Here is a 23,908-nt window from a genome sequence, read left to right as displayed (position 1 = left end):
AAGTCAGGTCTAGGATATTTTAACTCGAATCCAATGGCCAGGAATGAACCAAAACAAATTTTCTAACTCTGCTAAATAAAGATTTATATTGGCTGTAACTTAAAATATGTTTTCTATTTAATATAAAAGTGCATTTCCTCAATTTAGCAAATATAGTGAAGGGCCATGTCAAACAAGTAAGTGCATATATGTGTGCATGCTGGAGCCAATTATGCCAAGTTAGCTGGCTTGAAGGAGAGGTAGAAATGCAGTTCAGTGAGAACACAAGTAATGGCTCCTTTCTGCTGATATTTTTAAACTAAGAAAATGTGGTTTTATTGGAGAGCTTGCAGACTTGAAGAGAGCTCATTCAAGATTATATGATGCCTCAAGAAATATCTAGTATGTTCTCTCAAGAGGAAACAGAAAGAAAGGCCTAAATAAGTGGCCTCATGCAGTAGTCCCAGAGATGTGGAACATCTAAAATAATATCCCGTACAGCTGGAAGCTAAGAGAACTTAACTTGCCTATGCTTCACCGGATGAGGTCCCTTCCCTTTCCCTCCAAGTAGACAGACAGGCAAAGTCCTCCATAAGCAATTGGCCTTCTCCCCAAAGGACACCATGAGTACCTACTCTTAGATATTCCTCTAAATTGTGGATTGTGACTGGTATATCCTTTCCTCCTTTCTTCAATTCGATGTTGGGAAACCCTGGCAGAGTGAAATCCAATCCTAGATCTTCAACAGAGCAACCATTCATAGTTAGGGTTTCTAATGCATATTGTAGACTCTCTTTGGTCTATAAGAAAAAAAGGAGGAAAGTCAAGGACAGTAATTCACTTTCATTTTTTTTTTTTTAAGAAGGTACTAGAGATTGAACCCAGGATCTCGTATATGGGCAGCAGGTGCTCAACCACTTGAGCTACACTTGAACTGTTTCCCCAGTTATGTTTTTATTATCTAAAATAAGAGATACGCTTATCAATTTTATGATTTCCTTTAACTTTTTTTAATACCTTATTTTGTACATTTAATAACTGAAAATATAAACAATTAAAAACTAAAAAGAAAACACAGTTGAATAAAGCATACATTTCTCAATCCTTAACTCTTAACCTATGCCTTTTTGAAATCATGATATACACATGTGCAAGGCACTGAGCTCACAAAGGAAAAACCTTAAAATATCTCAGAATGCAACTCTTTTCTTATGGGAAAACAAGACGGTGTGCACGTTCTTCCATGAGGAGAGGCTGCTATTCCATTCGACCATGCTCAAGTCGGATTGCAAAGAACATCCATAAGAGTCTGCATAATGACTGATTTTAAAGAGTATGTATGGGCTCTTGAGCCAAACTTTTCATAAATTCTAGGCTAATCTTGATGAACCTGAGTTCATCAAGATTATGAGTATGTATCATACTGAGTGATGATACATTCAATTAGGACCTTGTAAATACAAAAAAATGCACTCTCTAGTAATGATTAACTTTTTCCCTGCAAAGTTTAAGTCTAAAGAATACCCTGGAGATGCTTATTAATTCAACCTATTCAGGTCTGTGAAGCATAACAAATTTGCATTCATACAATAATATGTGATAAAAAGTTTCCAACAAAGCCTGAAGAAAAGTAATGCTATTCTCTAAAAACAAAGTCTGTATTATATACTTTTTTAAATGCCTATGGTTATAAAAAGATCATATAAAATAGTTTTCAGATAATGATCCAAGACCTACATGCAAAAACAAAGATTCTATCTAAAAATGAAGGAGTCTAGTACTGGAGAGGGTGGTTCATGGCTTTCCAAATTGATGCCTGATATTTAAAAACTAAGTTCCTGCAGGATAAACATTCAAGGTGCAGAAAATTAGTCATTTAAACTAGGAAAGGTTAGAAAGTCCCGATTAATAACTTAGTAATTTTTAAAAGAGAAATTGAAAAGTTGTTTAGAATTCTAGGTAATTCTCAATACAAAAAAGGTGGCATTATCTAAGATTAAGGTAAAATACATTAATTGAAAATTATGTCCCCTTTTACTTCTTTGCAGAAACCCATGTTTAATTTTCTCTCTGCTTCAGATGTACCATTTGATGACACCCAAAAGGAGGCTTTTCATTTCAAAATGAAATGTTCCTCATTGGAAAAATTTACCAAAAAAAATTTCTGTAATTTAATGTTCTTCCACTGGAAAGTTCTCAAACTGTTCCCCCGACTTCTGTCACAGATCAAGGCTCTGACTACTGTATTAATGGAAAAAATCTCTTCTCACACAGCTATGAAGGAATATATAATTTGTAATGATTTCCATTACAAAATGCTATCATTAGAAAGGAATGTAGACTACACAACATATCCTTCAAGTGTTTAAAAGGAATTCATTGTTACTTTCTTTGGACCTTATATAGTAAATCAAAAGCTAAGTTTAAGCACATTTTCCATTTATCTTTCAATAATTTAAACTGCCACTTAGAATCTGACCTAGGTTTACTTTTTCCATCCGTATACTTTATAAAATAATTGGGTAGGAGGTTTCAGAGCACCACAATACCTCATGCACTGGCTTAAAGTTGAAATTTAAAAGCAATTTGATTACTATCATAAAACAATTTCTGGAATGTGAATCCTATGTATGCATTTTTATTTTATTTATTTTTTTACATCAATCACAGGTACGGCTGTACTTTCCCCTTAAAGACCAAAGTGCCAGGATCCAAAACTAGTCCAGGACACGGAAGAAGGCACTGGTGTCTGAGGAGTTTCGCCTACATAGCTGGTAGGCTCCTGAGAGCAAAGACATCATATAGAATCTTTTAATAAATCTAGTGCAGTCTGATATGGCAAAGGATGGATTTTTACTGCATCTTGGGCTTCCACTGGCCTAGGGTACAGTGAGAGTCACCCAGCAGAGGCCTACATTTAGGGAGAGAGTCCATCTCAGTCTCTGATGGACTCCTTCCTTACACTGAGCCTCCTTGACCAACTGGAAAGCCCAGTTGGCCAAGGTTGCTGTGCACTGGTCCAAGCTCTGTGAGATGGGACAGAAGGGCTCCGCTGGACTTGATTTCACCATGGGAAGGGGTTATGCTTATTTCTGGCAGAAAGCAGGTGTCCCAGCAGTGACTGTTGGGCCAGAAGGGAGTGATGTGGTCTGAGGTCTCTTGGGTATGACTTATTTTATATTTTTAAGTTGACAACATGAATAATAATAAAGGATAGCCGAACAAATTACATAGGAAGACAATGCTGGCACCATTCTGCCATTTGGTCAAGGACAGGTTACAGAACTTACACAGGTTAAGTGTGCATGGGCTCTAGAACTGATGGCTTAGGTTTGAATCCAAGATCACCCTCAAGTCAAGATATATGACCTTTACCCAGACTCAGCCTATCTGCCTTGGTTTCCTCATATGTAGGGACAGCAACAATACCAAAATTCCACAGAGCTGCTGTGAAGATTAAGTGAATTAATATACGTAATCACAGGCACTTATACTTTTTCTTTTCCTTCTTTTTTGGGGTTGGGGGTGGGGTACATTATTTACCCAAGAGATGATCCTAAACATGACGGTAGTAGGTAAAAATTTACATGTAAAGTTGGTAAACCTAAACTTGACCAGTTCAAAAATTCCTAAGGAAGATAGATCATGTATAGAAAAGGATCATTAACTAACTTGGCCTCATTATTAAATATTTCTCATAATGAATGTTTTCCCCCCCAAAAAGCACCAATTCTCGAGAAATTGAATTGATTCCCTTATAAATCATCTTATCCTCTGATAAAAAGGCGTTCTAAACCCCCATCTTTCTACTAGCTGTTCTACACCTCATCAAGAAACCTGAGACTTTCCCTCAACAGGATTTCCTCAACTCACTACTGTTTTATATAATTTACAGAACAGGAGTTGATTTAGCATTTGTCTGCCCAAATATAAGCTGTTTAGAATGTGCCACTTTTTTTTACTACAACACTGTATTTTTCTAATAGCAGATACAGAACTACCATCAATCTTAGACTGAGTTAAATGATTTTATATCTATTGTTAATATGTACATAAAGAACAGGCATTAATGATATGAAGTTCACGGATTACCCATGAGGTCTTAGGGAGAGACCTCAACACACTTACCAAGAAATAGTGGACACCCACCACAATCTTTAGAAAACACCTTCCCAAGATCTCTACAGAAACAAATTAACTGCTCCTAAATTAAGCCACCTTTTCTGAAAATAAATTTATCCTGAGAATAGGTTTAATGATTTAAATGCTCACTAAAAGAATTCTGTATGATGTAGTATCTGCTCAGATACATAATGCCCATCTAAAAATAAAATAAAAAGTCCTACGGCTTTATTCAGGCATATATTTTATTTGCTAATCAAACTATTTATTCATCACCTACTGTTATTCTAGGCCATCTGACGCAATGTGCAATCATATGCTTCAGTTACTACAAGGAAAAAAATTAAACTTTCCTTACAAAAAAAATTAATATAATTACTAGATCAAATGCAAACCATTTAACAAAGACCAAATCTCTAAAATATCCTCATTTCTAACCCTACCTGGGATTTATCTTGTTCAAGTCTTTTCTTCTGTCTGACAATGTCTTCCAAGTGATAAACTGATCTGGCTACAACTGGGTCAATATCAAACAGATCGTGTGACGTCAGTGAAGTTTCTTGTCGTAGCATCCATTTATAAAATGGTAAGCCAAGGGGAAGGTCCACCTGAAAGGGAAATATACAAAATAGTTATGATAAGCTTCTAGAATTGCCTCATTTCTATAAAAGACACTTCAAGAGTTCATTTAGCAAAGTTAAGAAATGCCCATCCCTATCCCCGAGGGGGGAGGAAAACAATATATCTAAGAATTATTTTTCCCATTACATGAACTTGATTATCCTTATTGAAGTTCAATTTGGGGCAGTGATAATGTGAAAAATTTAGAATACTGATGAATTCTATTTAAACACTGACACTAAAAAGGTCAATTTCCACTAACATATATTCTATACAATACATTTTACATGAGGTCTCTGAAACACCCAGAAGTGTTTACTGGAATCTTTACTATTTTAGGCCAAGTACACTCAATTCCCCTGTAGTCTGTAATATATTACCTGAAGTCAGAGAGGGTGAAAAGAAGAATTATATTTAAAATAGAATAATAAAGGGAACTTCTAGAATCACTGCTAAATAGTCCATTCTCCATTTAAATTTAACTAAAACTGCCTTTAATGTTCTCTGATTCTCTGAAATCTTGCTACTCCACCCAAGGTATGGTCTGGACTAGTAGGCATCATCTGGGAACGGGTTTAAAAATGTGGAATTGTGGGCCTCATCCCAGACCTACTTAATCAAAACTGACATTTTCAATAAAATCCCCAAGTAATTCACAAGAACATTAGAATCCAAGAGCACTGTTTTATAATACAGACAGCATGGGGAGTGCATGGGCTCAAGGAGTCGAGTGCCTGCCTCCCACACAGGAGGTCCCACTTTTGGTTCCCAGTGCCTCCTAAAAACAAAAAAAACAAGCAAACAAATGATAAAAACCAATTCAAGAAAGCTGATGTGGCTCAGTGGCTGAGTGCCGGCTTCCCACATATGAGGGCCCGGGTTCAACCCCCAACCCTTGAAACAAAGAAAAAACAACAACAAAAAACAAAAACCCATCACGAAACGCAGGGGATTAAGATACTTTCACAGAACACTGTACACAACATTGGAGAAAAGCAAATACTCTTAAACTTACCAATCTGAAATCCATGATAGCCTTGGCCATTAATTTTCCTAAGAAGCGAAACTTCATCTTAACCTTTGCAATGTGAGCTGGCTTAGCTGTTCTACCAAAGGGAAGTGCAAACAGGCCCTGGAGGTTTTGAATATACTTGGTCCCTTCTTGGCTTCCTATAAAACAAGCAATTCACCAAACTTTTAAGTATTTCCAAAAACATAACCTGGTAACTAAGAACATTTAATAAATTCAGTATTCTCAACCAGATAATAGATTGCTGAATGAAATCCTTGAAATGAAGAAGGGCCTCCTTTATTTGATAAACGAGAAAACAAAGGCTAAAAGAAATTAAGTGCAGGGCACAGCCTGGTTCTCTATTAGGAAATACATGTTTAATAAATTGTAAGGGTGTACTGCCTGATATGAATAACACAAATCAACTGACTAACTCAAAAATTAATATTACCTTTGGGATTGCTAAGAGTTACTTCTTCACCTCTCCAGAGACCCAAGTCAGCTCTCTGCAGTTCCTGAGATACAAGTGCATAAAATTCCAGTGTGGGCCCAAGACCTGTGCCAACCTACAAAAGAAAAGAAGCACAACAATTTCAAATTTGTGGTACTATTCTACCTGCCATCCTCGAGGCAGTGAGGATACTAATAGCAGTTTATCAAGATGTATTAGAGAATATTTCCCAAACTGTCCTAATTAGATTTATTCCTTCAGTTTAGTCATTGGGACCAAGAACTAGCAACGCTTTAATATCTCCTACTCCCCATGGCCCCAACATTTTAATTGTACGGTCTAAGTTTGTATACTGATAAAAGTTACTATATATCCTCTTCCCTTGGGAAACAATACAAGCATCTCTTTCTCCATTTTTTCTTTGGTAAATGATTATACTGAAACCAGCTTAAATGTCACCTCATCTGCCCCAGTTAGTTTGCCTTTTTTTTTTTTTCCAGGACTATATTTCACCTACTTAAGTACTTATCACACTTTGTCACAATTCCATTATATGTTTGCGTATCTCACTTGAGGTAACAAATGCTGTGGTCACCTTTGTATTTCCTGTAGTGTCTGGCATACAGCAGCCATTAAAGTTTGTGGAATAATCACAAATAAGGGAAGGCCTGTACCCATGCCAGCATTCACAGGGCTATCGCACAGCCGGCACTTCTCAAATGACAGTACTCAGAAGTCCCTGGGAGCTTTACAAACACACAGGTGCGAGGTGGCTCTGGGTCCTGGGGTTCTGAGCTAGGTCTGGTTTAGAGTATGGACACTGGTATTTTTAAAGGTGAGTGTGCAGCCTCGCTGGAAAACCACTCTTCCATGGGACACGAAGTCCTGGGGCAGAGCTCATGTTTTTATCAAGGCCTTTCCAACTCAGTCCATAGATGAAGATATGCAACTAACAACAAGTTCATATCACAGTTTATAGGCTGAATCTAATCATGGTACTGTCAAGAAGGCTGTATTTCACTTATAGACTATTTGTAAATAAAGGGTACTATTTCACCATTATTATAGTTACTTTGACTTTCAAATCAATGATCAGTTTGGACATGGCGATGCTCTCTTGATTTACCTCCAACCCCTTTCTTCATATCCCATAAATCTGTAAAAGGCATCACCATTCACCCCTTGGTGGAGTGCACCAATGGGATGAGAATGCCCTGACCCAAGCTATGGAGCCATCCTTGACTCTAATTTTTTCTTATCCCCACCATCCAGCCCATCAATAAACACAGTAAGCCATGTCCTCAAAATACATTCTAAACCAACTGCTGGCTTGGTATCTCTTATCATCTGATTTACTGCAAATACTCCTAAACAACATTCCCACTATTCATGTTTCTCACAAGTCCACATCATTCCTCTGCACCCACCAGAGGCTTCCCATCTCATTCAAAGCAAACGTTCAAGTTCTTACCATGGCCTCCCAAGTCCTATGTGGTGCGCCACCCCCATTCCCCCTCAAAAAGAAGAAGAAAAAAAAAAAAAAGATGACAGTATCCTACACAATATGGGTCAGAGCAAATTCTAGTTCATGGGCCAAATTACAGCTATGGCTTGTTTTGTATGGCCTGTAAACTAAGAATGGTTTTCACATTCTTAACTGGTTGAAAAAAGGCTTGACTAACATTTCATGATGTATAAAAATTAGATGAAACTGCTATTTTGGTGACCATTAATAAAGTTCCATTGGAACACAATTATGCTCACTTTCACCTCCACAAAGGCAGAGTTGAGTAATTGTTCAGAGACCGTATGACCCACACAAAGCCTAAAATATTTATTTTCTGGCCCTTTACAGAGGAGTTTCCCAAGCCCTGGGCCTGCAATATTCCTAAAAAATGTACAAAAAAGTTACTAACACTAATAATTAATTTCATCAAGACCACAGAATACAAGATCAATACACTAAAATCAACTATATTTCTATAAACTAGAAACCACTGGAAATTGTTAGGAAAGAATACTATTTTCAACACCATCAAAAAACAAGAACTAGGGAAGCAGATTTGGCTCAATGGATAAGAAAGCGTCCACCTACCACATGGGAGGTCCAGGGTTCAAACCCAGGGCCTGCTGACCTGTGTGATGAGCCGGCCCATGTGCAGTGCTGATGCACACAAGGAGTGCCGTGCCATGGAGGGGTGTCCCCCGCGTAGGGGAGCTCCATGAGCAAGGAGTGCGTCCTGTAAGGAGAGCCACTCAGTGCTAAAAAAAGCGCAGCCTGCCCAGTGTGGTGCCACACACACAGGGAGCTGACACAGCAAGATGACACAACAAAAAGAGACAGATTCCAGGTGCCACTAAAATATAAGTGGTCACAGAAGAACACACAGTGAACGGACACAGAGAGCAGAAAACTGGGGGGGGGGGGGGGAGAAGGGGAGAGAAATAATTAAAAATAAAGCAAATGGTACTAGAACTGATTTGCTTATATTTAACTAAAAAAACAAACTTCAACTCTCAACAAATAAGTAACTGGAAATGAATCATAAAACTAAATGCAAAAACTAAAACTAAAATATCTGGGAAAATTCACAGGAGAAATCTTTGAGATGTTGGGTTAGGGCACAAAATAGAAAGTAAGGTAAAATCTCTGTTCTTTTAAAGACATTTCGTAAGAAACCTAAAGAAAAGTCACAAACTAGAAGAATATTTGTGGAACACTTAACTAATAGAGGACTTGTATCCAGAAAACTCTATGATAAAATAAAAGCCAATGGAAAAAATGAGTAAATTCTTGATCAGGTACTTCTTCAAAGATATACAAATGGCCAATATGTAATGAAGAGTCACTACCGTTAGTTATCATAAAATTTAATGCAAAATAAAACCACAGTAAGAATACAAACAACCCAGCTAAAAAATTGGCAAAGAACTTTAAGAGACATTTTCTATTTTCTCAAAGATACAAAAACAGCCAATATGCACATGGGACAACAGTCAGGATCATTCGTTATTAGGGAAATGCAATCAAAACCACAAGCAGATATCACGTCACTCCCACTAGGACAGCTATTTAAAAAAATAACCAAAACCAAAACAAAACACTGAAAATAACCAGTGTTGGCAAGGATATGGAGAAACTATAAACCTCATGCATCACTGGTGGGAATATAAAATGGTGCAGCCACTCTGGAAAACAGTTTGGCAGCTCTGGAAAAAGTTAGATATAGAATTATCATATGAGTCAGCAATTCTAATCCTAGGTATTTTTCCAAAGGAATTGAAAATTGGAAGGCAAACATTACTTGTACACCGAAGTTCATAGCAGCATTACTCATAATAGGCAAAAGATGGAAACAACCCAAAGTCTATAAACAGATGACTGGGTAAACAAAATGTGATATATAAAGACAATGGGAGAAGCAGACTTGGCCCAATGGATAGGGCGTCTGCCTACCACATGGGAGGTCCACGGTTCAAATCCCGGGCCTCCTTAACCCATGTGGAGCTGGCCCATGTGCAGTGCTAATGCGTGCAAGGAGTGCCCTGGCATTCAAGGGTATTCCCCGCGTAGGGGAGCCCCATGCGCAAGGAGTGTGCCCCATGAGAAGAGCCATCCTGTGCAAAAGAAAATGCAGCCCGCCCAAGAACGGCGCCGCACACATGGAGAGCTGACACAACAAGATGATGCAACAAAAAAAAAACACAGATTCCCGGTGCTGCTGCTAAGGACAGAAGCAGTCACAGAAGAATATACAGTGAATGGACACAGAGAGCAGACAACTGCGGGGGGGAGGAGGGGTAAATAAGTAAACAGATCTTTAAAAATAAATAAAGACAAAGGAGTATTATTCAGCTATAAAAAGGAATGAAGTACTGATAAATGCTACACATGGGTGAACCTTGCAAACATTTTGCTACCCAAGTGAAATAAGCCAGACACAAGATTGTATGATTCTGCATACATGAGGTATCTAGAATAAGAAAACCCAGAGACAAACAGTAGATTAGGGGTTACTAGGGAGTTGGAGAGGTAGGGGAAGGGAAAGTTATTGCTTAGTGCGTACAGTTTTTGTTTTGGGTGATGAAAAAGCACTGGTAATGGATACAGTAAGATACCACTATAAACCCACTAGAATCAAAATTAAAAAGAACCAAAATATCAAGTATTGTTGAGCATGTGAATCAACCAGAACTCACATACACCACACGAGTGGGACTGCAAAATTAGACAGTCACATTGGAAAACAGATTCTAAACAGTTTCTTATAAAGTTAAATATCTTACTAAATGACTTAACAATTCAACCCTGAAGTATTAATATCTGCTCAAGAGAAATAAAAACCTATGTTCAAACAAAGACTTTTATACAAATGTTCATAGTCACTTTGTTCATAATAGCCAAAAACTGGACAAACGAAATAAATGTCCATCAATCGGTGATTGAATGAACATTATATGAAACATCCACATAATGGATTACTACTCAGTAATAAAAAGCAACAACAACAAAATCCTGCAACAACATAAATGCATCTCAAAAAGTACTATGCTAATTAAAAGGAGAGACAAATGCCTCGTACATATTTATTACAATATTATAAAAAAGGCAAAACTATCATGATGGAATACAGTTCAGTGCTTGTCCAGGAGGCTGGGGTGGTGAGAGGTGACCGATTGCAAAAAAGTGTGAGAGAATTTTTGGAGGTGATGGGACTGTTCTTTATCTTGATTGTGATAGTCATTACAGACTATACCCGTCTGTCAACTCCTGGAATCGTACACTTTAAAAGTGTGCATTTTATTATATGTAAGCCATACCTTACCTTAGGAAACCTGAATTTTTTAAAAAGCAGCCTGAGTATTTTAATAATCCATTTGATGTTGAAAACATTATCTCACTTTATAAACTTAAATTTTACATAAACATTTGCACTGTCAGAAGAAAAAGGTATTATTACACATTTGTAGTTTTGAAAAATGGAAGCCTTCGAATAAATCATTCAAGAGGAAATTGAGCACATCTTAGTTCTTACGACCAAGAAACTCAAATACTATTTTATCAAGAGGACAAGTCAGGCTGAAAACCATCAAGAGACTCATAAGCTCACCTCGTTTTCATACTGGATTTCTAACATGGCCCGTGAGCTGCCAAGATCCTGCATCACAGACTCTGCTTGTTTCAGCAGCTCCTCTCTGTTCACAGTACGCTACAAAGAAAGTAAAAAATGTGAGAAGACTATGCTCTACTAATGTTATTCGTTAGTATATGGGTGGTATTTCTTTAAGTGCGACTTATCAACTTAAAAAAAATACATGTCTTTAAAAACACATACCTCAGAAAAGGTTAGGCAACAGCTGCATTGCTACAAACATCAGTAGCATCCTGGTATACACGAAGAAAAGCTAGATGTAAGTCTAATTATTAATTTATCTTGAGACCATGGCAAACTCAGAAAATTCAAGCTAGAGAAGAAAGGATCTCTGTGACCTTGCCAGCCAACTTATCGATGTAATAGGGCTGCAGCTTCCTAAAATCTGTGCGCAATCATGGATGGTGGAGGAATGCTTATAGAGATGCAGGTGAGACAGATGAGCTGGAAACCTATTGGCTCTGACATATCGAGGTCTTCCAAGTACTACTACAGTCACCTACTAACATCAGGTTCATAGGGATAATAAGGGTTCTATCAGATTTCAAAATTATGCCAACACTATTCTAATGACACAAATAAGAGGACAGGAATAACTTATTTTTTTAGCACAGTAGTTTTTTGGTTCTCACCACTCTCCCTCCCTGCTCCCCCAACTCCTTTTTCTTATCATTGCTAAGGGCTCTTATGAGAATTTTGGAGATAAAGGTTTTGGGAAGAGAGACATGACTAAGAATCTTGAGCAAAGAAGAGAGGCAAGTGAGCAGAAGTCAAAAGTAAAAGGTAGCCCTGCATCAGAGTGCAGGATTGGGCCTCAGAGGGAACTAGCTCAGGGCAGGGTGATTTAGGAGCCACACACGTGAAGTACAAGAAGAGGTCAGCCACCCTGGCACTGAGTAGTACGGAGACTTGAAATACACTAAAGATTTTCTTTTCACGCTCTTAAATGGAGTGATGTGCTAAGGGTATTAACTGGATCTTACTAATTCTACTTACTGCAAAAGGGATCAATTACAAAAGGGAGGCTACAGTTTGAGTTTCTAAATTTAGAAAGAAAACTCTCAGAAGACAGGATTCCCTTCTTGGTACAAGAGTTAGGATAACTAAAAGAGAAATAGAATTGTAGAAATTATTTCAGAAATTGAGGGACAAGGATTCTGATTGGAGGATAAAGAATAATGACAGACGGTCGAGTTCCAGGATCCTGAAAGGAAAACGTGGCTACCACAGATGGCAGAGGAGATGAACACAGAGATGACTATGACTAGGGTAGGCCTCTAAAACCAATAGGCATACGTAGGTACATTATACATGTGTAGTTTACCATGATTTCGAAAAGCTCAGTTTAAGGTTATTCTTTGAATATTTTTCAAAGAAACTTACTTTTTTCCTATCCAATCTAGGTGCAACTCTGCTATCTTGAGAATCGGACTGGTTGATTTCTGGGTTGGTATCAAGCAACCTTTGCATTGCTCGGTCCCGATCAAATGCAGTTACATAAAAAAGCATTTGCCGGGTATCAAAAGGAAAGAAAAATGGGCTGTAAAAAGATGCAATATAAATTTATTATCTGGATCAGGATCAGAAACAATTAAAACACATACACACATGCAGCAAAACATATCAGAAACAAGTTTTGACACAATATAGAATTATAAATACAACCAATAAAAATGGTCTACACAAACTAATTTTTAAGAATTTTCATAATTCTTACATGAAATTTCTAAGTGATCAGATAAAAATGCATTAAATAGATTTTCACAGTGAAATCTGAAGTTTAACCCAAAAAATCCTATAGTTAAGCCTATTAAGACCACCTTTAATTTCCCCCAATGACCTTTATAATAAATATATGACATGACTAGTGAAGGCTAAATTTAAAAATATGACCACCACTTCTCTAGGCTGCCAAGCTCCTGTGCCACACACACACACAAGTAATGGTTTTACTGTTTCATGATTTTCCTCCAAGCTTTGAGCTTTCTAAGCCACTCAAAACTGCTAAAAGGCAGCAGCTGATTTTCAAAGAATGAACCTGTGGAAATACAGGTTCTACTGCCTCTTCATGCATGATTTCATAGTTCTTGACATAGTGTGGTCAAGAGAACTTTGGGATGGTCTAAATGTTCTATATTATTCTGCCCAATACAGTAACTAGATAAGGATATAGCCAATGTGACTGAAAAAAACTGAATTTTAAATTTTAATTCATTTTAATTTTAATTTAACTAGCTAATGTGGTTGGTGGCTACCGTATTGATTAGCGCAGTTCTAAAATCTCTGAGAATGTACGTCCGGACCCAGACAAGCTCAGAGAAATCAGGTGACTACACTGTTAAGAGTATGATTTTATGATGGCAGAGGATTTGATTCCCCTCAGCCAAATATCTCTGTGTACTTTCATATTTTATATATATATATATATATATATATACACACACACACACACACACACACTTATACCAATTAATAGATCTAGTACCAGCTCCAACTTGCTTACTCTGTTTGGATGCTAAAGCTACAATGGTAAGCAAGCTATCACCAAACATGACAAAGTAACTAAACATCTGAATAGGTTCATTAAAGACTTTTTATAAAAAAATATGTAAAGACCAACAAATAACACCATTACAGAAGTGATTATCTTACCACGTTTTTCCTAGCTCAGTAAGCCATGTTGGGATGTTTCCTGTCATGATTACTAAAGGATCTTGAAGCTGCCTGTTTGCTTTGGCTGTCAATTTACTGTTAATAAATTCATTAGTTGGAATAATCTCCTTGCACAAAGCATTCTGCAAAATGTTTTAAAAAAACGTTATGTAATAAGTATAGGGATTATATTTCGCTCTCTCTTCATCATTAAACAGGTATGCAGATTGCCTAGATCAGCTCCTCATCGGTGTGCCCCAACCCAAACGACAATTTCTACTATACAGAGCTGAACATCCCTTCCCCCCACCCCAAGGACCACTGGTTATTGGCTCAATCGTGATATGGCAATATGGCAGCTAACACTTTATGCAGGGCTGGCGCTTCGCTCTTCCTTACATTATGTAAATATCCTAAGATGGCATTCAATTTTCACTCAGCTTTTTATTTGCTATGCATCTTCACTTAGACAAATGAACATTAGGTTAAATGTACCTCAAGAATTTTAACTGTAATAAATTTACAGCTACATTGCATTTTACAAGTATTCATCTAAACACAGTGGGGGAGCAGTTCTACTGAAGAGTACACTGTATGTCACTGGGGGAGGATCCCTTAATTTAGATAAATCATGCTTCTGTTTCTAGCACCACCCAAAATTCATCAATTTCTAAATAGAAAAAAATATTACCAACAATAGTCCATGAAAAACTTAATAAACAGGCAACATTACTCACATCATACAAGTAATACCAGTATCGACTGATGGCATGTAAAACTCTTAAAAGAAGGATCACATCTAATGATGGGTCTTCAAAGGTTATATTTTCAGGTGGTGTAGGTATAAGGTAAACTTCTAAAGGGTTTGATACTGATGGGCACACTCCATCTAGAGGGAAAAAGATTAAAGTAAGCTGAGATCAAAGTCAGAAAGGGCTAAGTTGGTAGGGCCAGTGTCATTTTACCATCCATAAAATAGTCTTCAGAAGTTATTGGATTTAAAAAGTTTGATATTTATTAAGTAGATAGCTTTGGGCATTTTTTCCCTTTTTTATCTTGTACATAAAATAGCCAAATTTCACTTTCCCCTCCCATATTTGAAAAAAAATAACTATAAAGGAGAAAACGGATTTGTTTGCATTTTTCCTTTATTCCAGAAACAACAGCAAATGATAAAATGGCCAGATAAGAAAGAATAAAGACAAAAATGTTTAAGTTCACTGTTAAATTTCCTGGATTTTTCAGATCTAGCTTAAAACTGACATAAGATAGACAAGATTTGGTTGTTTAATCCAATGCTTGACATAGTAAGACGATGATAGTTTTCAAATACGATCTATAATTCCTTTGTTCTTAGATTTCAATAGAATTTTTTTCCTGAAGTCTGAGGGATTAAAATAGTTGCCACTTATTTATACCAAGCAAAAGAATAAAAAATCACAACATCACTTTGTGGAAAGAACACTTTCTAACACCAAAATCATAGCAATGATCACAAAAGAGCCTTTTAAAAAAAAAAACAAAAACAAAAACAACTTAGCTTTATGAAAAATTGCAACAATACCCTTATTTCTATAGATCAGAGAAAATTTCACTTATTGTCAACAGTATCTGGAAATCCTGTGATAGGTGATTGCTTCCATGGAACAATAATGTAGCCTAACTCTGAGGCACTGTTATTATCCACATTAAAAAATAAGGTGGCAGGGGGTGGGGTGGGAGTAGAAAAATGGAAGAAAGGAGACTAGAAGGAAATACTGCAAAAGAAAATAAGTCAATTGGGAGGTGCTACTAACATTCTCTAGTCATACTACCTGTCATCACTTTCTCTTCCTTCTATAAACTGCTGTTAACGTAATATTGAATGATTATGAGAACGGAGGCCCAACATGCCAATGACCAGACACTGTTCTTAAGTCTCTTTTTTAGTGAATATATCTAGTAATGGAATTTGTCTTATCCTTCATGAAAACATAAGAAATGGGATTATAGGAGAAGTTTTCCCAATTTTCTTTCTGAATTTAGTTTTGTAGATACTTATTTCTTCATTTCCCAGACACTAAAGTCAAGAGGTAGTGGTGGTGGTGGTGTTTCAGTTACAAGCAACCAAACCTTTTAAGTAATTTCATTTTATTCCCAAATTATATTAAGAGATTTTACTAGGTTACAAAGAGAGAGACTAAAAGATCAATGCCCCATGACCATCTGTTTTTTTACTCATATATAAACTTACCATGCCACAACTCATCATGCTTTTTTGCATTTCTTGGGGAAGTTTTCGTTGGAGCTGTTTGGGCCCTTCCTCTTTTACCACCAACACAATCTTTATTACTTTCTTCATCCTCTCTCACAGGTTTGTACCTACAGTGGTAAGAAAGTATATAAGGCATGAATTGATTTTAAACCTACACATTATGCTACAAGACTGAAATGCAAGCTGCAGACACCACGGAGTTATTACAAGAACTTTGCAAGGTTTATCCTCTGTCTATTGCTGCAGATTCGGAGAATTACCAATGGCACTGCTTCCTAGAAGAACCCACTCAGAAACCACCTCCCTTAGAAGGGGCTATCTGAGAAATTCCAAGGGGTGGTTCTAGAAAGAATGCCTCTTTTCACATTCATCAACATTGTAGGAAGCTGCACCCAAATGCCTCTAAGGGCTCAGAGATACTAAACTTCATAATATCTTCATCCATCTTATGTATGTAAAGTGTGACTACTGCCCATGAAAACATGTGCACAGTGAATGAGAACAATACATACACATCTGCAGATACACATGATAAAACATGTGAAGTGGCTTTTGATAATAAAAAAAAGATTCTGGGCCCCCAGTCCTTATGTGAACCAACTATTAAAATGAAGTCCGAAACACACAAACAGTCAAAACAATTATTAGACTTGCCATATTGTATGAGTCTTTGTCCAAATACCAGCTCGTCCTAAAGGATTGCTCTCATCATCTGTGGATTCCCGTTCATCTTCAGCCTGTATACTAAATTGCCGAACTGCCTGATACACGGTCATGTTATATGGTAGCAAATGTTCTCCAATGTAAAATTGTAGCCTGTGTCTCACATTCCCTGAATTTAAGAACTGAGCAGCCTGAATAAAGCAAAGCAAATACTATTTAAGCTATAGGCTCTGAATTTTACATATCACAACATGGTGGGAATAGTACCTTACCAGAGACTCGTCTATTTCCTCATCTGATCCATCATCATCGCTGTCCTCATCATCTTCTCTTACTCTTCCATAGCCTAAAGATACAAGAAGATTGTTAATTTTAGGCAAAAGAAAAGCCTGTATACTGGTTAAGTTAGCATGCTTTTACAAAAACACGTGCATATTACTTTCCAATCCACAAAGCAGAAAGATCTAAGAAAATTGTCAAACGCAAAATGTAATTTCTATTGCATTCCAACAAGATACACTAACTCATCATCTACTCAAACAACCAAACCCTAATAAGTTTAATAAGACTATGTACTAGGCATGAAACAAATAAAAGGAACACATGTTTCTGCCCTATACATTTTAGCAGAAAAAGCATTTAACAAGAAAATCCTGCTTATTCTTTAATATAAATTTCATCCAAATGCCCATATAAGACCACAAAATATATGGTATAAATACCTCTAACTACAAGGTATCTCTCGATAGCTTGTACCAAAGCCAGAGGGTCAATCTTGACAGGCCCACCCTTCCACTGCTTCACGTTTGCACAGTCTGGATGTCTTTGTAGTTGGCATTTTAACTGATGTGTGTTGAAAAATTTTAAAGCTTGTGATCCTCTGTTGAGAGAAAAGCTCAAGATAATTTGTGAAAAAAAGTTATTCTATTATTCACAATTGACATACATTAATTCAAATAAAAGCAAGCTAACACGAACTTAGCATTTTCTATGGCACAAAATAAACATCAATTACGTAAATGATGAAGCCAGCAATTTAAGCTGTTTTGTAAAATTATTGTAAATAAAAAAATAAAAGGCAGGTATGTATTGCATGAATATTAAAACATTAAATCAACATTTGATCTGTGTTCCACCATGAATCCATATGACAGAAACATCTAACTATGGAGACTTAATTTTTTCTCTAGGATAAAAATTTTTCAACCATTTAAGTATACTTGCTTCTGTAATATTTTGCTCTTTTCTATAAAATTCTACCTATTTAAAATCAAATCAACCAAAAAAAAAAAACCATCTTTTTTGCTTTCTAAGATTTTAGTTACAAAATTACTTTAAAAACTAATCTTTCAATTTATTTTACTATATACTTTTACCCAAAGTAATTTAATAGCTATAGCAGTCTAACCATGGTAGTATTTAATTGCTTATTTCTGAAAAGTTCTGCCAATACACAGAAACAGAATCCAGCATAGTGGAATGCAGTCATAAGGCTTCCACAAAGCACAAAGATATAGGTATAGAAGAGAGTCCATTATATTGAGACATACATATATAAAGCTTACATATTTTATATAAACATGGACAAAAATACAAGTTTTCCCTTAATCTGTTAAATTTTTTAATAATGGGCCCTCCAACAGGATAGCATACTATAATGATCAAAATTGGATACCACACTCTACAAATTTCAAAACAGAAAAAACAGTCAACTCTGTGATCCCTTTATCCAATAACACATATAGATTTCATCAAATTTTTTAAAATTAAAAAAAAAAACAAGGTCAGATTTTAGATTTCAAAATTTAAAAGTACTTTCTAGGCTTCTAGCCAAATTACTCAATGAAACTTACAACATCCCACAACAACTTTAACAACTCTTTCAATGACACAAGTCTATTAAACTACTACACTAGTGAACACAATACAAATCATTATTGAAACAGTAAAACCTCAACACTTTGTTGAAAACCATCAAAATACAAGGTTAATCACATCAAATATGAAATCACATTATTGCACATAATGTAATTACCATTTTATTATGTATATGCACAAAATTCTTGTAGAGCTTTATAAATAAAGCATATCAATTTAAGAAAAAGTATATTACAAATTTGGCAACACAATTACTGAGCTATATATTTTAAAATTATGTTTAAGACACAGTGCAATTTTAAAGATAAAGTGTCTAATTCATTCTTTATAGAATACCCATTTTCTTTTGTCATTACAGCTAAATGTTCTTCAGGCAGACCAACTCTTCAGTTCACCTTCTGCCACTTTACCTCAACACAATTCAGCACTAAATTACAGTGGCAAGGGAATACCCAGGCAATGAGCCTTACCTGCCTCCTGTCCCATTTCCACTGGGGAAATCATGCACTTTGACCGGAAACTGTTCCATCTGGCTAAGGCAGTTGTTCATCTTGTGAACTAATGCCAATAAAGGTGCATGACCCACTGGTTCTACTCTTCCAATGGGCTCTTCTCCAGGAAGCTAAAGTTATAAAGCAAATCAACAAATAAAGGAAGGCCTTTTGAAAATAGAAGACTCTTCAAAAAAAATAAAACAAATGCAGTTTTATGAAAGAGAATCATTCATCTATTTAAATCTCACATGAAAGATTTAACTGGAACAATGTTCCAAATTATTTCAATAATGGCATTCATTTTCTATAGGTCCACAATCTCTCAACTTTGATTCCAAGACCCAAAAGGCTCTGAAAACACAACCCACTTGGTAACAAAATCTGACCCAAACACACATGAGGCTTCTTACAGTCTCCATTTACCTGAGTTTAGTAAGAACATTCACGTGTTTTCCTGCAAAAATACTTAATACATATGATTAAGGAATGCTGGCAGAATCTACAGCATAGGTGCTATGCTTTAGAACTCTGGAAACACACCCAGACCCAAGGGTTTCAGATAAGAGATTAGAGACCTGCACATAATCTGAAGCATGGTATACAACTACATCTGATGCTGTCACTATTCTAAATAGCAATCCTCAATAAACCAGTCAGCTCTGCTTTAGGTAGCTGTGTAAGTTAAAATATGAGCAGTGAAGAAATGTCTGCAAACACTAAAAGGGCATGGAGATAGAAGTTTTGCTACTACACAAGAGAGTTATTCTCAATCCTGTTTAACAGATAATCCAGAAAGAAACTTTACTAGGGATGTCTCCGTGTCAGTAGTTGTAAATAGTGAAATATCATTAAGTCACAGGTGTCCAAGAATAGTTATAGTTATCCTCTTGCTTTTACCCACTGAGGGTCAACAATGTGTTTGCTCTGGAGTTTCTGGCCTGGTAGCCCACATTATAGATGGTAATTAGGTACTCTAAAATTGCTATTACTGTTTGTGTTATGTACAAAACAGAACTATACATGTCTACCCTATCTTATGTCTACAGCTATGCTATGTCTACCTTATTTCTCTAAAAAGTATACTGCAAATCACAAAATGTTTAAAAACCAACGTAAGAATAAAATACATTCACAGGGGAGGAACTATTAATGGCATGTCTTGTGAGGAAAAAACAAAAACAAAACAAAACAGGGGAGCAGGTGTAGCTTTGTGGTTGAGCACCTGTTTCCCATATGATGGTTCCAGGTTCAATCCCTAGTACCTCCTAAAAAAAAAAAAAACACAACAAAAAACAAAAACAAAAAAGATAAACAACCAAAGAAAATATGGCATGGGCTTCATTAAATCACTACTTCGTTTTACTATTTATTTGATAGGTAGAAGTCCAAGGAATCCAATTGTGTAGAAACAAGCTAGAAACTTTTCCTCAATATCTTGACCAAAAGCTACTGGAAATTATTTAATGGAATGAAAATAAATACATTAGTGAACACCGATTCTTAAAAAAAAGATATATAAGCATTTTTAGATAACTTACTGGAGAAGCAAAAAATACATGAAGGAATCTCTTTAATCTGATCTCTCTGCTCACAGCATCCTTTTCACTTTTAGATGTCAAATAAAGCAATAGCTGTTTCACAAACCCACTATGCTGGATTTCAAATGATGAGACATCCGACTCTGAGACTATGCTACGGATTTCTACAAGGCACTCAGCTCCACCATCCACCTGAAAGAGTTCAGAACAATATTATATTCAATTAAACAGCACTTACTAAATGAAATGCAAAACTCATTATTTCCTCCACAAGGAATCAAACGCATTCTCAAGGCATTAAAAAAAAAAAAGGTGATAGGGGGAAGTGGTGCATTCTTAGATCCTTAAAAAATGTAATCTTACATACACACAGAAAAAAAATATTTCATGGGGAAAACAGGATCCATATCAACATAAGAGAAAAAATCTTCACATTTAACCAATTAAAAAAAAAAAGACAAAGGGTAAGAATATAAAAAGTGAGCAATAAGAAAGGAGCTATAACAGGATGAAAAGGTAAAAAGAACAAGACATGTCTTTAAATTACTAAATTTAAAATCAGGATGAAGTGGATAATTTTCTTAGAAAACACATATTACTAAAATTGTTCAATATATATAAAAACATATAAAGACTAACAATCAGAAAAAAATGGGAAAAGTTATTATTAAAACTCTACCCTCCCATAAAACTCCTAGAAGACAGAGAAGCATCTTCAGGATCTTGTTTTAGGTAATGGTTTCATTTCTTAGACTTTATATCCAAAGGCATAAGCAACAATAACAAAAATAGATAAATGGGACCTCATCAAAATTGAAACCTTTTGCACCTGAAAGTACTTTATCATGTAAAAGATAAGACTACTTACTCAATAGGAGAAAATATTTGGGAACCATACATTCAACAGGGTTTGTTTCTGTTTTTTTTTTAAAGATTTATTTAGGGAAGCCGATCTGGCCCAACAGATAGGGCGTCCACCTACCACATGGGAGGGCCAAGGGTCAAACTCAGGGTCTCCTGACCTGTGTGATGAGCTGGGCCACACGCAGAGCTGATGCGCTGATACGAACAAGGAGTGCCCTGCCATGCAGAGGTATCCCCCGCGCAGGGAAGCCCCATGCGCAAGGAGTGCACTCTGCAAGGAGTGTGCCCTGTAAGGAGAGCTGCCCAGAGCAAAAAAAAGTGCAGACTGCCCAGGAATGGCGCCACACACACGGAAAGAAACAGATTCTGGGTTGTGCTGACAAGAATACAAGCAGACACAGAAGAATAGACAGTGAATAGACACAGAGAGCAGACAACTGGGGGCGGGGGGAATGGGGAGAGAAATAAATAAAATAAACAAAATAAAAATAAAGAGATTTATTTATCTCCCCCTTCCCCTCCCCCCACCATTCTGTTTTTGCTGTCTGTATTCATTCTCAATGTGATCTTCTGTATCTATTTTTCTCTTTTGGTTTTCTCTTCTCATTTTTTCTCCTCTAGGATTCACCAGGATTTCATCCTGAAGGCCTCTGATGGGGAGAGGGATTCCCTGTTAGCTGCACCACTTCAGTTCCTGGTTTCTGCTGTGCTTCTCCTTGACTCTCCTATTCGTCTCTCTGTGTTGCCTCATCATCTTGCAATGTGACTCACTTGTGCAGACACTGGCTTGCCACTCAGATGTGCTTTCTCTTCTTTTTCACTAGGAGGCCCCAGGGATTGAACCCGGGTCCTCCCATATGGTAGGTGGAAGTCGTTATCACATAACTTGAGTCACATCTGCTTCCCTCAATAAGGGTTTAACTATCCAGAATATATAAAGAAATTCTACAATTCAAAAGCAAAATGACAACCCATTTAAAAATAGGAAAAAGACTTCAAGAGACTTCTCTCCAGAGGTTACACAAATGGCCAAAAAACACATGAAAAGATGTTCGTTGTTGGCAATTAGGGAAATGCAAATAAAAACCACAATGAGATACCATTTCACATCCACTAGAACGGCCACTACTTAAAAAAAAAAAAGAAAATTACAAGTGTTGGGAAGGACGTGGAGAAATAGGAATACTCATTCACTGCTCATGGGAATATAAAATGTACAGCCACCATGGAAGATAATTTGGTGGTTCCTCATGGAGTTATGGAATAGCATAGGACCTGACAATGACACGTCTAGTTATACACCCAAAAGATTTGAAAGCAGGAACATGAATAATTATTTGGGGAAGCGGACTTGGCCCAGCGGTTAGGGCATCCGTCTACCACATGGGAGGTCTGTGGTTCAAACCCTGGGCCTCCTTGACCCATGTGGAGCTGGCCCATGTGCAGTGCTGATGCGTGCAAGGAGTGCTGTGCCACTCAAGGGTGTCCCCGCGTAGGGAAGCCCCACACGCAAGGAGTGCGCCCTGTAAGGAGAGCCGCACAGCGCGAAAGAAAGTGCAGCCTGCCTAAGAATGGCGCCACCCACACGGAGAAATGACACAAGATGACGCAACAAAAAGAAACACAGATTCCCATGCTGCTGACAACAGAAGTGGACAAAGACGATGCAACAAAGAGACACAGAGAACAGACAATCGGGGTAGGGAGGGGGAGGGGAGAGAAATAAATAAATTGTAAAAAAAAAAAAAAAAAGTTATTTGTACACCGATATTCACGGTGGCATTATTCAAAATTGCCAAAAGGTGGAAGCAACCCAAGTGTCTACCAAATGATAAATGGATAAATAAAATGTGGTGTATGCATACAATGGAATATTAAGCCACAGTAAGGAATGAAGTTCTGATACTTGTGAAAAAATAGGTAAGTCTTGAAGACATAATGTTGAGTAAAATAAGCCAGACAAAAAATGACAAATATTCGATGATCTCACAGACATGAAATAATTAAAATAAGCAAACTCAAAGTCACAATCTAGAATACAGATTATCAGGGGTGGGTGGATTTTGGATTATGCTTAAATTGTACAGAATTTCTATTTGGGTTAACTGTAAAGTTTTGGTAATGGCTAGTAGTGATGGTAGTACAACACTGTGAACGTAATTAACAGTACTAAATTATACATGTGAATGTGGCTAAAGGGGAAATTTTAGGTTGTATATATGTTACT

The 23,908-nt window shown here is 36.8% G+C and overlaps 1 protein-coding gene across 50 annotated transcripts in view; it reads right to left on the bottom strand.

The window, feature by feature from the left end:
- Positions 1 to 23,908, bottom strand: part of TRIP12 (thyroid hormone receptor interactor 12) — a 175,767-nt gene that overhangs the window by 8,651 nt on the left and 143,208 nt on the right. For 36 of the 50 annotated variants that reach the window (XM_058299954.1, XM_058299941.1, XM_071216069.1 and 33 more), the window contains 14 exons: positions 20,818 to 21,009; positions 19,256 to 19,407; positions 17,630 to 17,802; positions 17,180 to 17,253; positions 16,899 to 17,098; positions 16,224 to 16,351; positions 14,728 to 14,879; positions 13,991 to 14,133; positions 12,722 to 12,878; positions 11,297 to 11,395; positions 6,186 to 6,300; positions 5,738 to 5,892; positions 4,545 to 4,709; positions 615 to 779 (listed from right to left, as the gene is read on the bottom strand). In XM_058299954.1, the coding sequence (XP_058155937.1) occupies positions 615 to 779; positions 4,545 to 4,709; positions 5,738 to 5,892; positions 6,186 to 6,300; positions 11,297 to 11,395; positions 12,722 to 12,878; positions 13,991 to 14,133; positions 14,728 to 14,879; positions 16,224 to 16,351; positions 16,899 to 17,098; positions 17,180 to 17,253; positions 17,630 to 17,802; positions 19,256 to 19,407; positions 20,818 to 21,009 (2,070 nt within the window). The remainder of the gene's footprint in view (positions 1 to 614; positions 780 to 4,544; positions 4,710 to 5,737; positions 5,893 to 6,185; positions 6,301 to 11,296; positions 11,396 to 12,721; positions 12,879 to 13,990; positions 14,134 to 14,727; positions 14,880 to 16,223; positions 16,352 to 16,898; positions 17,099 to 17,179; positions 17,254 to 17,629; positions 17,803 to 19,255; positions 19,408 to 20,817; positions 21,010 to 23,908) is intronic. The other 14 variants (XM_058299946.1, XM_058299945.1, XM_071216081.1 and 11 more) reach the window with 1 other exon arrangement.

This window comes from Dasypus novemcinctus, chromosome 7, assembly GCF_030445035.2.
Source record: "Dasypus novemcinctus isolate mDasNov1 chromosome 7, mDasNov1.1.hap2, whole genome shotgun sequence".
Taxonomy (NCBI): Eukaryota; Metazoa; Chordata; class Mammalia; order Cingulata; family Dasypodidae; genus Dasypus; species Dasypus novemcinctus.
The sequence above is the reverse complement of the archived record's forward strand: the minus strand, read 5'-3'. Positions and strand labels throughout refer to the sequence as shown.